The 16,602-nt window shown below is 44.8% G+C and overlaps 1 protein-coding gene across 1 annotated transcript in view; it reads right to left on the reverse strand.

Moving 5' to 3' along the window:
* Positions 1–4,773: 4,773 nt before the first annotated feature.
* Positions 4,774–16,602, reverse strand: part of rps6ka5 (ribosomal protein S6 kinase, polypeptide 5) — a 29,670-nt gene continuing 17,841 nt past the window's right edge. Inside the window, exons 15-17 of the mRNA XM_066674747.1 lie at positions 16,042–16,201; positions 14,056–14,219; positions 4,774–13,894 (exon numbers count right to left, since the gene is read on the reverse strand). Of these exons, the coding sequence (XP_066530844.1) occupies positions 13,604–13,894; positions 14,056–14,219; positions 16,042–16,201 (615 nt within the window). The 3' untranslated portion in view covers positions 4,774–13,603. The remainder of the gene's footprint in view (positions 13,895–14,055; positions 14,220–16,041; positions 16,202–16,602) is intronic.

A 16,602-nucleotide genomic window follows, 5' to 3' on the forward strand; every position in this document is an offset into this window, starting at 1 on the left:
GTGTTCTCCCTGTGTCTGCGTGGGTTTCCTCCGGGTGACTGTCTGTGAGGAGTGTGGTGTGTTCTCCCTGTGTCTGCGTGGTTTTCCTCTGGGTGACTGTCTGTGAGGAGTGTGGTGTGTTCTCCCTGTGTCTGCATGGGTTTCCTCCGGGTGCTCCTGTTTCCTCCCACAGTCCAAAAATACACGTTGGTAGGTTGGATTGGCGACTCAAAAGTGTCCGTAGGTGTGAGTGAATGTGTTGCCCTGTGATGGACTGGCGCCCCCTCCAGGGTGTATTCCCGCCTTGCGCCCAATGATTCCAGGTAGGCTCCGGACCCACCGCGACCCTGAACTGGATAATGGTTACAGATAATGAATGAATGAATGAACATCCTCGTATTTTTGGCCATGTCCTCTTTTTGGGATTTTATTTTATATTTTGGGCTTTAATGTCAAAAATATCTGAAGTTTGGATTTGCTTTCTGTGGCCATGTGTTTTAACAATGCTCTGTCCATTTTCTGTAGCCTACAAGTGGTAGTCAGACGTCTTCTCACCTTTCATTTTATTAATACTCTTTAATCCACAGTGAAACCGATCCAGTCGTTCTTCCCTCACACAACACATCAGGTCTCAACCCCGAAAGCACTCACTGCACCCACAACGGAGGAGTCTCTGGACGGACATTTAACAATCCTCACTCTTAGACTAAGCCTTTCTGGAGGATGCTCCGGCGTGATTACACCTCCTCTTTAAGCTGCTTAAACTGCCTCTGTGTCAGAGCGAGTACACACCAATGCCTCCAAGCTGAGGTGCTGCGGAGCCTGAAAGAAAACAGCATCCTGCCACAAACGAGTTAAACTCCCATTTACAGCACACATTAACCAAAGGGTTGACCTCTAATCACACACCTAATGCATCTAATCAAAGAGCCACTCAGCTCTAGAGAGGCATCGAGAGACGAATGAACAGCATCAACACAGCCAGCCGTGATACACCACACACACACACAGTTTCCCAGTCCTAACACCCCATGATACATGTGTGAAACTGTCCATGTGTGTGTGCGACTTTAAGCACTGCCTGTGTGTGTGTGTGTGTGTGTGTAGAAGTGCAGGCTTTGTACTACTCCACAAAGAACAGGAAACAAGGGGGTGGATTCGGCTGCTCTGGGGTCAGTCCCCCCATCCATCCATATCTACAGCCACTGAGCCACAGCTCCTTATGGACACACACACACACCATTGCCAATCATTCCACACCAGTCTCGATGATAGTTTCAGAAAAAATATCTGTCTTCACTATCACGCTCAGCTGCTCCTGAAGCACCTGATATTCAGCTTCTGATTGGAAGGAGATATGTCAGATCACTGTGTGTGTGTGTGTGTGTGTGTACCAATATCCAAACACAAAACATCTGTGTATATCATCCAGTACCAGTGTCTCGTCAGATCTATGTTAGATCAGAAGTACGTTGTGGTATTGTCTTGGAATTTATTCTGGAACCAAACCGTGTTCCTCAAACTAACTCACATCATCTTAAATATATTTTGTTATGTTTATGTCTTGTTGTTTTTCCCGTCAAAGTGGGCTACAGTGCTGTAAAGCCCCCCAACACTGGGCTGTGGAGCAGTGGGACTGTCTTCTGTAAAGTAATGGAGCTCAAACCAACAACTTTGGGACGAGTTTGAGTGGTTTTTGTGATCCAGAACCAAACGTCCAACATCAGCACATGATCTTGCTGTGTTCTCATGGCTGAATGCCATCAGATCCTCACAGCAATGTCCCAACATTGCATGGTATTATGAGGTATAATATACATATTGCTGCTGTCAGAAAGACTTTGAGTAAATACTTTTTATCCTGGTGTGTGTGTGTGTGAGCATTGCATTGCCATGGAGATGGTAGGGTGTGGGAAGGAGTCCAAACATGGCCAGGCTCGGCTGGTGACTCTGGCTGACACCCAGCGAGACAATGGCGGGGCCCATTAGTGCTAATGGGGACACATGTAACAGGATTAGGGTGTAGATGCTGGTGGAGCAGGAGGGTGGGGGACCACATGGGAAGCCACAGCTCCCCCAAAAATACTCCCCAGCCCCCACCTGCCCCCCTTTGCCCTTGCCTGAGAACATCCCACTCAATCACATCCCCCTGACACACTCAGCCCCAGCAAGTCTTTCAGCTGCCTCCACGCTCCCAGCAGCGCAGCCGCCATTCCCACAGCTCACTCCAGAGAAACGCCCTCCTCGCGGACCCCGGGACCCCAGGACCCCTGTCACCTCCGCTCTCAGCCCTGCAGCAAACACAGCATTCCATCGCTCTCTTATCAACACTGGGATGTATTTATCATAACCCACTTTAAAGAACAAACAATAATGCAATGTGTAACATTCGGCCCTGGCGTGATGTTTTGTGGAAGCAAATATAGCACAAAAAGTAAGGAAATATGTGTTTAGTAGATTATTTCTTTGTTGTAACAATGCTTCTTGGCGATAAATCTTATACCGTTAGAAAGCCTGTTCATTTCCCTTTTAAATGATGCCACATTTGTAAAAAACATGTATTTGTGGGAGGAGCAGTAGAGCAGAGCGTGTGGGTTGCGCCCATGAAAAATTTGCCAAATCCTCTCAGTCAATGCCAAACAGCTTATTCGGCCATTGACTCGTTTGGTGTGTTGTGGAGTGGATGATTGAAGTTTGAAGAAACAAGAACATATCGGCAGTTTAACAATTTATTCATTCAACAAACAGGAGCCTTAGTGGCGTGTGGAAGAACCATACACAGCCACAACAGCCTCCACCTCCTCCTGGTCACACACTGCTGTTGGATGGCACCCCATTCCGCCAACGTGGTGCACTAATGAGTAACATGTATGTAAATATTGTACAGCCCAAAAACAAAAAGGCAAAGTGTGAAATGAAATGGGAATCCGCAGTAGGTGGCGGTTGTCCTTCGTTTTCATTTTGGCACTGAAAGCGCGTTTAGAGATGAAAACAGAACTTTGAATCTGTCACTTTGCCTTTTATTTCTGATTTAATTTCATCTTTGATTTTATCCTGAGATTTGGAAAAAGAACGGGCAAAAAGGTTTTCATTTTCCTTGAGCATTGGGGCTGGATTCTCCTCTCACATTTGCAAAACTAACCTTGTCCAATGTGAGGCAAGAGAAGGTTCTCAAACTTTTAAATTTCTAATTTTGAGGCACATTTTCTATGAATTGCCAAAAAATATGTCAAATTCAAATAAATATATAAATACAGTGGAACCAACCGCATTTAAAATATCTGTAATAAGTGTTCAGTCTTAAGAAGTCAGAAGTGTCCACTCTGTGGAGGACGTGAGCTTATTTTCACTGCGTGAGGAAATGGCGGGGGGTGCCCGGATACAGACCTTTTGGTTTACAGAGGTAAAGAAAATCAAGAGTAGGGGTACAGTACTCTCTCTCTCTCTCTCTCTGAGCCAAATTCCTCCACTTTGCCCGAGACACCCAGTCAATTAATAAGACATCGTCTCCTCCCCTCTGAGCCCCTGCAAAAGAGGCCACCCAGGAGCCGGGGGTCTCTCTCTAAAGCAGCTCCTCTGGTGGGCCGCTGGAATGCTGAGCGCTTTGGGAACGGGAACTGAGGAAGAGAAGAATAGAAAAAGCCCCATCATGGTACGGCAGGGCGGCCGCTGCTGAACTGCAGCACAACAATAGCTCGACTCTGGTCCACAGCAGAATTCCACACTTTCCCGCCTTTTCCCGTTTGCAGACATTTTATACACGTGTTTATGGAACAGGGCACAGGGAATAATACACTCAGTTCTGTGCCAGGTTTTAGAACTCATTTTCACTTCGAAAATGAACCATATACAATCAGAGTGGGGCTCCAGTTTGGCCCACGGTTATTTGTCTGCAAACATGCAAAGCACATTTAGAGGAAACGTTAAAGCTCAATGTTTTATGGCTGAACTGTGATAGAACGATCAGATAAAACCTGCCCATGGTTCACTGGCTTGACTCTCTTCAGAACCAAAAGACAGAACAGAGAGCAAGGACAGATTGTGGAATAAAAGTGGAAAGCCAAAAGCCGAAAGTAGAGAGAGAGAGAGAGAGAGAGAGAGAGAGAGAGAGAAAGAGAGATAAAGAGAAAGAGAGAGAGAGAGAGAAAGAGAGAAAGAAAGAGAGAGAGAGAGAAAGAGAGAGAGAAAAAAAGAGAGAGAGAGAGACTGCTCAGTGATTTCCTCCAAAAAGTTGATGCACAATTAAAAGGGCCACTTAAAAAATAAATAAAAACCCACCAAGGCCACTGCTTATGATTTGAATCAGTGCTTAACTTAAATGTGCAAAATCCACCTGCTGTGAATGTGCAAGTCTAAGCTTTGTTTCTTTTTCACCCAGAAATTTATTTTAAAAATAAGTTCAAATAAAATATTCAAAATAAGAGCAAACCCCAAATGCCCTGAGTCTTGGTCTTCAGCCTCATGATGCAACTTCCCTAATCATTACACCATGTCATTACATGACGCCAAATCAACACAAACAGAGGTTTCAACCTGAATTCTACATGGAATATTTAAACAAAACCGCTATATCCTGTAAAAGGAAGACAATAAAGGTTTAAGTTTGATATAATATAATAATAAATATGCTCACTCATTGAGGGAACACTGGGGTACATTTCTGCCCTCAACGGTCCACTCTGGGCCCTGGCTCGGTCCGACGCTGCAGTAAGAAACGCGAGCGAGAGCTCAGTGGCGGCCGGAGAAAGAAGCCGAGACACACTCCTGTGAACTTAAAAAGTTTATTAGGTTTGACACCATCAGTCGTCTGGGTTCCATAGGTTTATTCAAAACTTTTAAAGCCCTTGAATCTTTTCATAAACGCCTCAAACACACAAAGCACAAAACAAGCCGTAAACACCCGCGAACAAGACCCAGAGTCCGAGTTGATTCAACTCACTGGAGATTCAGACACTCAGCTAAAGATATCAAATCTGTCTCCCAACATACAGCACACGCCAAAAAGGGTATAATTATGTTTTACAAACACCGCACGGGGAGTGGAGCAGCAGTGAAACAGAAAGCACTTATGATATCTTTAATTACAACATAAACTGATGCTTCGTTCCAGACACAATGTCTCCAACATGATCCAGAGATGTGACAGAAGACTGTGGATCTTCAAATCACTGCTTTCCATGTTTATGATTTGCATTTTAACTGCTTTCCCAACTTACTCAGGACTGGGAGAAATCACCAGAACTTCTGGTTTTATTTTGTGGGAAACTGTAGGGGACTGGGGAGGTCCAGAGGGGACTGGAGAAGACTAGGGAGGACCAAGGGGGCTCTAGAGGGAACTGGAGAGGGCGAGGTCTGGGGAGAAATGTAGAGGACTGGGGAGGTCCAGAGGGGACTGGAGAAGACTAGGGAGGTCTAAGGGGGATCTAGAGGGAACTGGAGAGGACTGGGGAGGTCCAGAGGGGACTGGAGAAGACTAGGGAGGTCTAAGGGGGATCTAGAGGGAACTGGAGAGGACTGGGGAGGTCCAGAGGGTACTGGGGAAGACTAGGGAGGACTAAGGGGGCTCTAGAAGGAACTGGAGAGGGCGAGGTCTGGGGAGAACTGTAGAGGACTGGGGAGGTCCAGAGGGGACTGGAGAAGACTAGGGAGGACTAAGGGGGCTCTAGAAGGAACTGTAGAGGACTGGGGAGGTCCAGAGGGGACTGGAGAGGACTGGGAAGGACCATAGACACTTGGGGAGGTCAGGGGAGGACTTAGAAGGACTGGAAAAAAACCAAGGAGGACACTGTAGCACACACGTTAAAGCAGAGATGGATGTTACTGTGTGATTAGTACATAAGGCTTACATTTACAAAACATACACAGCATAAAGACCAACCATAAATATCTTCATTTTCTTTTTTTATATCATTTTATATTCATTAAAAACAAAGCAGTAACTCAAATTAAAAATTAAATACTCTGAAAAGAATAAACCATCTAGGCCAGCTAGATCATCAATAACCCAGATTGCCATAAGATGAGAACTCCCTTGTCTTCCCTTTGTGGAAGGAGTGGACATTGCACAGTGAACGCTGGTAAATGAGCTGGACACAGGAGAACCGCTGTGGACTTCTCCTCCTCAAGCAGCCGTGGTTGAAATGACACTCATGAGCATCAGAGAGGAAGCTGTGGGCTGAAATCTATGCAAACACTGCCCCTTGGTGGCAGTCCTGGATCACACAGGTGGCCGTTCCCTTGGTGTTCCTTTAACGGTGCTCTACAGCTGCTCTCCAGAAGTTTGGAAACAATGTATTCGACAGTGTCAACCCAATCTGCTATAGACAAGTGCATCACGAGATTACTGATACCTTATTATGGATCTAGTTTGGAAAAGTGTAGTGCAGACTGTGTGTGTGAGAGAGAGACAGAGAGAGAGAGACAGAGAGAGAGAGAGAGAGTAAACCCTTTGGTTTCTAACCTGTTTGAAGCTCACAGTGAAATGTTCGTGTGGATTATTCACAACAGAAATGAAAGGAGCCAGCGTTACCACGTGTCCACAGGTGGACGTATGGATATAGCATTGTGTGGATGAGAACCAGACACACTTCTGGCCATTTCTGCCACAGGGAAGCACAATTTTCCACTTCAGTGTAGATGAGGTTCGTCTTCTTTTTTTTTGCAGATGTGAAACTGAACGTTTTGAAAGATGCTATTCCACAGAACCAAAGTTTAAAGCTTGTAACTCATGTAAGAAGCTGAGGACTTGCATCGAGCCTCAGTGCTACAGATCAAAGCTTTGGTCAAAACAAAGTTAAAACAAAACACAGTCTGTTAATGGATGAAAACCATATCTCCGCTGTCCTGTGAAAAACATCAATCTCCAAAATAGTAACGTTACAGGAGAAGGAAAAACCTCCAGTGGAAGTCAATGTAAAAAGAGTTTATATTTGAGTCATTCTATTGGTCCATCGGTCATGGAATTTTCACAGTGTGAAGAACAGCTGTGTTCAAACGATAACGTAGTAAACTACACATCCACGAACACAGAGATACGTGTTTATCTTTGGACAGCGATGATATGAAATTAAATCCCATGCGTGTTTTTTTCTTTCACATTCACTGGAGACACTGAGTATGCACAAGGTTTTCAACACAAGCTTCAGGGTTTGCACACACAGCATCACACAGTGCGGGAGGGTAGGCAGCTTGTGCAGCAGATTAAACTCACATCACTGCGAGACTGGACATTTTCCTATTAAAACAAACAATCAACAACTTTGAAACAGCGATTAGCCCAAAGAAAGTAGCCCATATCAACACAAAAGCCCACAGAAAGACTGAATTGTGCAGAAGAAGAACACACACAACACGTTAATCATTGTTCACATGTGGAAAAGATTTGCATATTCCAATCACGTAAATTCGAATCATCCGTTTGACCATGCTTCCGTATCATGGAGCATTTTCGTAATTCTTATTTTCTCAAATAGCCTCATTCCCTCCTAAAAACAGACCAAACAGACCGCACTGCGCAGGACCGAAGGCCGGAGAGATGCGTCCACACACTCTCTGCCCACATCATCGTGGAGCATCACTCCACCTCCGCCGGCAGATGAAAGAGCGAGGCGGTGGGGCTGACCGCTGCCAGCGCACAAGAGAAATGTACTCACACTGGGCCCTGTGCTACAATAGCAGGGGAAAAAAGGGCCACACAATTAACCAAGCTCCAGAGAGCATTAAAGTAGGCCAACAATAACTCGTGATGGAGGAGTGCTCGGATCAAAGAGAATGAGCTCTTTTCAAGGGCACCGTTAGGTTGTGTCCTCTCTACCTCAGCAAACGGTAAATGGTACCCACTAGACTATACATAAAGCCCCCACCCATCCGTCCAGACCTAAAGCTCCTTGCATTGGCCGAGTGCTTTAGAGATGAATGGGACAGTAGAACAGAGTGCTGACCTCTCAGCCTGAAAGAGAAGACTCAGACTAAACAGCTTCAGTGCATATTCATTAAAGCCATGTTCTGAGTGAAAGAGTGGGGTGTGGGGGGTATGGCACAAACGTAGCATCCCGATACATGTAAGTGACAGCCAAGGCAGCATTGAATGTTTGGCTCAAATACGGCTCTTCTGCAGTCGTCTTATGGCCCACGTTTGGCCTTGAATGACAGCGTTAACTCAGAGTAAAGGCCAATCTACGCTTCTGTGTCGAACCTATGCTGTAAACAACGTGTAGGTCTTGTGTAGACATGGCCCCTACACTGCATGTGCTACCTGAAACGATGTGCTGGTGGACGGATATGGATCCATTTGAACTAAGGAAGTCCTTCTACAGGTGCTTTTCCACTGCGTGGCATCTGCTCTCTTTGACTCGACCCGCTTTTAGCTGGTTGCTTTTCCACTAGCAGAGCTTCCCCACGAAATGGAGCCAGTGATGTCACAAAACCCAATCTCTAAAGCCCTGGAGACACTACACTAATTTTAAAGTCGGGGCAGATTATAAACAGACTGGGTATTTCACACTACATTTTTTGGCATTTTTTTTTAATGGAGACTGGAAAAATGTCAGGAACAAACTACCTACATGACCCCAAACTCTTGAACTAAACACACGACTCGTGGGAGATTAGTGGAATAGCACGTACTTGAAGTTATGTTCCACCTTAAATGTTCCACTACACAACTACGTCCAAATTCGAGTCAAAAAATTGGAGTCGGAGCCCGCAACTGCATTAGAGTCTGCAGACTAGAGCCAAGCAGCACAGACTCGGCCCGACTGGAAATCGGGGTTAAAACGGCCTAAAAGTCACGTAGTGTAACCCCATCTTAAGGGGAACCATGGACATTGGAAACCACAACACACGGACGGTAAAGTCAGGTGCTGTTTACTCATGTTTTAATCGGCGTGTTGTCCTTTTTTTTTTTTTTTAAGTGAACACTGCTCTGCGCCCCAGTTCACACAGATTAGTTTTCCTTGCGGCGCGTTCAGATTTTCCTCAGCCACTAACCCAAGGAGCGTTTGAACATCTTCAAAACCCCCTCAGGGGAATGTTACGAGCTGTGAATCAAATAAAAACAAACGTGAAAGCTGCTGTAACTTCAGAGATTTTACAAGCGGCGGGTTTGTGCTGGAGCTCTGCATTCTGTGGTGATTGACAGGACTCTGGCCAATCAGAGAGGTTCACATGTCACAGTTAGTAGCTGCTTGTCTTGGATGGAACCAAGAGGACGAGCAGGGACTAAACAAGTAACTGGTTCCAGGACCAGGACCAGATTTGGCCGGTGGAAAAGCAAAAGAGCCGAACCGAGTCGAGTCACGTTCCATATATAGGTTCTCCACACTATAGCTACAAGGAGTGGGATTGTGGGGGAAAAAGTGCCAGCTTTTTTTTTCTCTGAACTACAATTTTTCACTGGCTCATTGTCTGATTTAGGGTGTGTTATATGTAAATGATATGTAAATGAGGCAAGGGTAGGTGGAGCTTATTTTCAGGCAGTGAAGCTGATCTAGTGTGCTCATATCTCCACGTCATGAATCAGACAAGAGCCCGAACGCCACTCAGCACCCTCAGATCTGCACTCGCGTTCTGGGACATTGTGAGCTTTTTCAGGCTCAGTTTGTTACAGCACTGGATCACATTCATTCATTTTTCTGCTGACACCTGGTATCGGATCAGCGCCTGATCACAACAAAAATAACCTATTGCCATATTGCCCAACCTTACCCCAGTTTCGTCCAAATCTAATAAAGCCCTGACCAGTCGTCCCTCTATTTTCCCTCCTTCAGTGTTCCCATGTATCTCTGGGTCCTCTGCAGTGGGAGAAAAAGCTGGGCTGTTAATGTCCCTGAGGACAAACAGAACCTCAGCAAAGCAACTAATAAAGCCTCCTCTCCCTGAGGAGGGTTCAATGTAGGACACACACACTTTTCTCTTCTATAAATACACCAAAACAGAAAGAGTGGAGCAGTAATGATGGAGCTCCAGGGGAGGGGCACAGAGTGGCAGTGGAGCAGAGCTGAACTGGCCTCACAGAGCAACTCTCGGTCACATTAAAGTGAGCTGCATTACGGATGATCCTATTGCTGTGGCAATGCCATAAAAGCAGGGACACCATTGTCGTGTCCAGCTGTGTGTGTGTGTTTACCATCAGGTTAATGCTCTTAAACCTATTCATTCACAGTACTGTGCAAAAGACATAGGCACTGAAGATGATTCATATTATTTAAAATAATTTAATACATTTTCTAGCACAGCTCCGGGTGACTGTCTGTGAGGAGTGTGGTGTGTTCTCCCTGTGTCTGTGTGGGTTCCCTCCGGGTGACTGTGAGGAGTGTGGTGTGTTCTCCCTGTGTGTGCGTAGGTTTCCTCCAGGTGACTGTCTGTGAGGAGTGTGGTGTGTTCTCCCTGTGTGTGCGTAGGTTTCCTCCAGGTGACTGTCTGTGAGGAGTGTGGTGTGTTCTCCCTGTGTGTGCGTGGGTTTCCTCCGGGTGCTCCGGTTTCCTCCCACGTGCCAAAAGCACACATTGATAGGTGGATTTGAGACTCAAAAGTGTCCGTAGGTGTGAGTGTTTGAGTGAATGTGTGCGTCTGTGTCGGCCTGCAAAGGACTGGCGCCCCCTCCAGGGTTTGTTCATGCCTTGCGCTCAGTGATTCCGGACCCATCACCCCCCTGAACTGGATAGGGGTTACAGACAATGAATGAATGAAAATACAGAGTACCTTTTAAAATCAGGTACTGTGCCTCAGTGGAAGCACTGCCACGCAGACAATGAATGAATGACTAAATTTTTGCACAGTACTGTATGTCATTTTATTTCAAAGCAGCCATAAAATATAAGTTATTCATTTCTCAGAGGCAGAAAAATAATTAACAGCCTCAAAAACATAATTTAGGATCAGATTAGTTGGTGTCCACTTGTTGACATTGTCACAGCTTCCATTAATTCCAGGATAAACCTGCCTTCAGTTTCCAAAAAACACCTCCAAATCCAGATAATGAGTGAATTATATGCTTTTCAAGTGTTCCCAGACACATGCAGACAACTGAGTGTGAGGGACATCGCTGGTTCTAATCATCGTTAGTAGTTAGTTCTCCCAGAAACATTCACATCTGGAGCAAGGGCTGTTCTTAATCGGTTCCTGTCTTTTGAAGCTTTGCTTTCATTTCTTAACATACAGACAGTTCTGAAAGTCTCATTACATACGCAAATGGACACATCCATTCAGCGTTGGAACCGTCACTGCCCTCATACGTTTACGTGTCTTTACATGGGTGCGGATGTTAAGCCCTACCTTCCACTAGAGGGCAGTTCAGAGTGAAATATTTGGGCCGAGAAAAACCAACCTGGCGACGGTGGAAATGGAGCTAATAATGTAACATTACTTACTACAAAAAGACGAAAGAGGCAGCTGTGAAAACAGCGGTGGTCCAAGAGGCCTTTAAATACCTCGCCACTTCTGGACGGAGAATTGTTTTCACTGATTTCACCAGAGGTCGAGTTTCTCTTGAGCTATCGACTGCACTGCCCCCAAATGGTTTGTAGTGGTACTGCTACGTTCTGTCCATATCCTGAGTTCTTCATGGAACTGGATTACCTTGCATCTAATGTCCTCAGAAACATCTCTGGTGTGAAATGAATAACGTGTAGTAAAGGGCTTCTTGAAGTTTTGAACAGGACATTAAATAAACGAGGGATGGAGTAGGTTTTGTACGTAGTCCTTGGAGTCAGCTTTAAAGAGCCCTTTAAAGGCTCGTCATTTTTTTGCTTGTTTACAACATAAACAGACTCCTGAATCAGCTCCTGAAGGAAATGGAGTGGCTGTTTTTGCATAGCATAACAGCGTCAGCGATGAGTTTTCTGCCTTCCGTAAGTCTGTGTAGAACTTGTAGAGAAGAGTGTAGAATGAGCTCAAAGTGTGCCCTCAAGAATTCACCAGAACATGGGGAGGGACAATGGCAGAGGCCAATAGGGAGATCAAACAAGCTAAGATCAATACAACATACATAACTGTGATGGCATGAGAGGTAGAGAGAAGTGCTTTGAAAACTGTGCTGTACACGGCCTGTTATAAAGAAGCAACCGGCCATAAACCTAATAAACACAAGCCCTCATCAAGTCATAGATCTTCGGTTCTGCTCCTCTCATTTCTTAAAAAAATGGCACAAGGTTGCTGCAGTTCTATAGTTCTCTCAGGTCTGTGATAAAATGGCTGACTCAAATACTTTTAAAGGTACTTACTGCTTGATTGGGTATAATATCAAAAAATGAGGCAGTATCCACTTTCCAACAGACTGCTTTCAAAAAAATAGACTCTACATCTACAGTCTGTCACGAACATGTAAACCACCACAGGACACTGCTTTCCGGACACTTTAAAAGTACCATTCATCTGAAATTAGGAACGTCCTGATACGTCCCGCAGGTTGTGGATAACATCCTCTACAAGAAACAGCGCTTGCCACATTTCATCTAAATGCTGACATGTAAAAAAATCTATTTAGAGCTTTTACGCCTCAAATCAACTTGTTGCCACTTCCCGCAATCAGATGCAAGTTCAAAATACATGACTTTGAGTCATGGTTGGTGCCTGTCTGGGAAACATCATCTGCTTCTGTGTTAAAGACAGGCAGAATGGAGCAGGCTGCAGTGCACAAGCTTTGAGAAATCAGAAAACGTTTCATACTCATGTAACTACAAAATCCTCAACACAAAACTACTCGGACTTGACAGGGACTGGCGGATACTTCATTCGGACGGCCAACACCTGAAACATAAACCCTCAGCCGTTGATTAAAAGCTCCAGAGGCCTCTGTCCAAAGGTGGATCTGGCGTGATGAGAACATATTCGCCTGATTACACCAACTCACACACTATAATCACCCTGATTTTGCACTGTCCTACAGTCCCTGTCCTCACATGTCCATGTTTCTGCTCTTATAAAACGAGTTTCAATACAAACAACTCTCTCACAGTTAAAAACTCAGAACAGGCTGCGATGTGTCCTTTTTTGCAGAAGCATAGAAAAGAATTCACTCTGCTACTTTACTGTTAAACGATGTTCGGAAAAAATCCTCAGACTCAAGTCAAGCAAAAGCCACAGTACTGTGGAGTTCTGACCTGCACGGTGGTCAGGGAACCAACTTCACAAGTTATTTCACAAGGACATCCTCGGACCGGACGACAGACCAAACAGAAGATTAATAACTTAACAAATAAACAACAAACAACAAAGCTCAAAATGTCTGTATTCTTTTAGAATAAATATTTCTTTTCCATTTGTTTCTTTTTTTTTTTTCTTTTTTTGCTAGGCCTGAAGTAGCTGGACCCTTCGTTACAGCTAGTGGGTGGTCTCATGTTCCTCGAGTGCAACTCAAGTGTGTGAGATACAGCAGATTGCCAGGGGCCTGGTCACTATGGGTCAGGAGCGTGGGACTAGGCTTGGTCCAAACCAGCGATCAAAGCCTCTCTCACACGATCCCATGCTGCTGGGCCCTGCTTTGCTCGTCTATTGCTCGCCGAGGGCTTGAGAGGGGGCGGGGCTTTTGGCTGGGGCTGTCCCCCCTGCATGCCAGGGCCAGAGGACCGAGAGAGGCCAAGGAGACGGAGACAAGGGACTTATGGTGCGATGTGTTATGGGCGTCTCACTCAGAGAAGGTGAAGGCAGACCGGGTCTGGCTCTGGGGCGGATCATTGTCGTCAGGCTCCAGCGTGAGTGGAGTGCTTATGGACGGCGGAGGCACAGCGACCGAGTGACCGTCCGGAGGCGTCTTCTCCTGAGACTGCGAGGAAGAGGTGGACGAATGCGTGCTCTCGCTGGAGCTGCTACGAGTCTCAGTGCTGGTGCTGGTCTTCTTCATCTTCCTGCGCTTAGCAAGCGGGGCTTTATCCACCGTCTGCAGCCGGAAGCCCTCCCGCTTGCACTTGTTGAAGGCCTAAAGAGGGGACATCACAGTGCTTTAACAAAAAAAAAAAAATCCATAAATTGTACGGAGATGGACCTTTATATCTATGGCATTTTGCTCTGGATAATGATGCTCAGATTAAACAGCATTCCCTCCATGTCCCTCATCCATCCCTCTCCCCTTTCGCTCACATTGAAGGTGGCCTTGACGCAGGTGTGTACGGAGGCAGTAGACAGGCCCAGGATGTCGGGGGTCATCAAGGGGTTGGAGGAGAGCTGACTGTCGTCCTGAAGCCAGGAGTTGTAGCGAAGCTCACACATCTTTATCCTCTTGTTAGGGTCCACAGTGAGGAGCTCTGTTCAAAACACACACACACACACACACACACTTAGTCACTGACAATGCAGCACACTTGGAGAAGAATGATAATGTCCTAGTTTTCTAATCGTGACTAAATCAATTAAATTTAATATAAATCTCTTAAAGCTTAGTACAAACCCTAACTTTGGAAACGATTGGATTCATTTTAAAATGCAATAAAAGCAGGAACCTGTGATGTGTTAGTGGTCTTGGAGCATTATCTAATGACAGAACACAAAGAAAACACTTCTAATGTTTTCATGGACCATCTTAACTGTATTTTGTAAATTTAAACACGTTTAGAACGTGATTTTAGCGAGAAGTCCATGGTTATTTCAGCTAGGACAGTGTTGCAGTGTAAGAATTTCCTGTGATTTAACAGGGCTCAACACTGAGATGTGTGAGATTACTGCCCCAATTTACTTAATTTATCCTAATTCTGGTGTTATACTCCTAATCGTGGACTGGAACTGACCTGAAGTGTTAGTTATGAGGCTGCTCCACGACTCGTGCTGGTGGAGGAAGTTGGGGATTGATAGCTGGATGACAGGTAGCTAGACGAGACTCAAATTGTATGTATTTCCCTGTTTCACAGTGACATTTCTGGCCCAGATTTTGCACATTGCTTTATTTCATTTATGAAATGCTCCCGAACTGACGAAGCCATTGCTTCCATTTTATAAAAGAAAACTGACACTCAGCCGTTCAGCCGCAGTTGGGAAAAGTTACACTCAACTGTTTTTTTAATGATTTTTTAAAATCAAATTTACTTTTATTGAACACACACTAAAGTGTAAAACAAGAAAGACCTTGCAGCAAAAGGGAAAACACATACATTATACAGGGTGGGCCATTTATATGGATTAATAAAATGGGAATGGTTGGTGATATTAACTTCCTGTTTGTGACACATTAGTATATGGGAGGGGGGAAACTTTTCTAGATGGGTGGTGACCATCTAGAAGTCAGCCATTTTGGATCCAACTTTTGTTTTTTCAATGGGAAGAGGGTCATGTGACACATCAAACTTATTGGGAATTTTACAAGAAAAACAATGGTTTGCAACTTTATTCTTTCATGAGTTATTTACAAGTTTCTGACCACTTATAAAATGTGTTCACAGTGCTGCCCATTGTGTTGGATTGTCAATGCAACCCTCTTCTCCCAATCTTCACACACTGATAGCAACACCGCAGGAGAAACGCTAGCACAGGCTTCCAGTATCAAACCATTCCCATTTTATTAAGGTGTATCCATATAAATGGCCCACCCTGTACAATAGTGCTGTATTACAATATTGAGGTTATTGCAATACCCATAAATTCAGTAGGACAATACCATTCCTCATTCTGCAGCTACTGCAACAGCATAAATTCATAGACACAGACTACCAGAGCTTGAGCAGACTGTGGTCCAGATCTGTCTCCTGTGATCGTGATGTGATTTTCAAGAAGCTGAAATCTTGTACCGAGCAAGAAAAGCAGACAATTCAACTCTCTGAAGTGCAGCAACAGGTTTCCTCAGTTCCCAAAATTCTTAAGTATCAGTATCAGGGAAAGGAAAGGTAACAGAGCACTGAAAGAAATCTGCCTCAGTTGTGACTTTTTGGAGCATGTTGCAGGCGTCAGATTCTAAATGTGTTTATATTTACAAAATAAAATTCAGTTGTTCAGAAACAACATTGGATATCTATTCTTTGTGCTTTCGTCATTGAGATTTAACACAGCACAGATTCCTGTTTTTACTGCAGATTGCACAAGGTCAAAACCGTTCCGGAAACAGGGGATTGTCAGTGCACCAGCCGATGTTACACTCACGCTGAATGAGCTCCTTGGCCTGCTGGGATACATTCCTCCAGGCTTCACCCTGGAAAGTAAAGTCTCCCTGTTTGATCTTCTTCATGATCTCCTCTGCACTGGTGTGGGTCAGACTCTTTTCCTGACACTGAAAGGGTACCTGACCGGAGAGCATGGTGTACTGCAACACAGCGAGAAGAAGAGAAGTTACATGAGCACTACATCAGCCTTCTACATCTATAACTGCATCAGTTTAAAACACGATTTAAATCTTAGATTTTATATAAGAACAATGACAAATCTGAAGCAGTGGCAGAGCCATTATTGAGAGAATGCAAGAGCAAAATATGGGACTGGAATAAAGAAATGCCTTAGACCTTTGTGTGCCGTGGTTATTATAAAAACATTTCACTTCTCTCTTTTTTTGGCTTCCTTATTTTTATACTTTCACTCTGAGAAAAAAAGAGAATTAGACCGAAATCTCTCTCTCTCTCACTCTCTCTCTCTCTCCATCTCTCACTCTCTCTCTGCTGTAGGGCTTCTTTCAAACTGTCTAATAGCATCTCATCAGTGCTGCCCACT

This window comes from Hoplias malabaricus, chromosome 1 (assembly GCF_029633855.1).
Source record: "Hoplias malabaricus isolate fHopMal1 chromosome 1, fHopMal1.hap1, whole genome shotgun sequence".
NCBI lineage: Eukaryota > Metazoa > Chordata > Actinopteri > Characiformes > Erythrinidae > Hoplias > Hoplias malabaricus.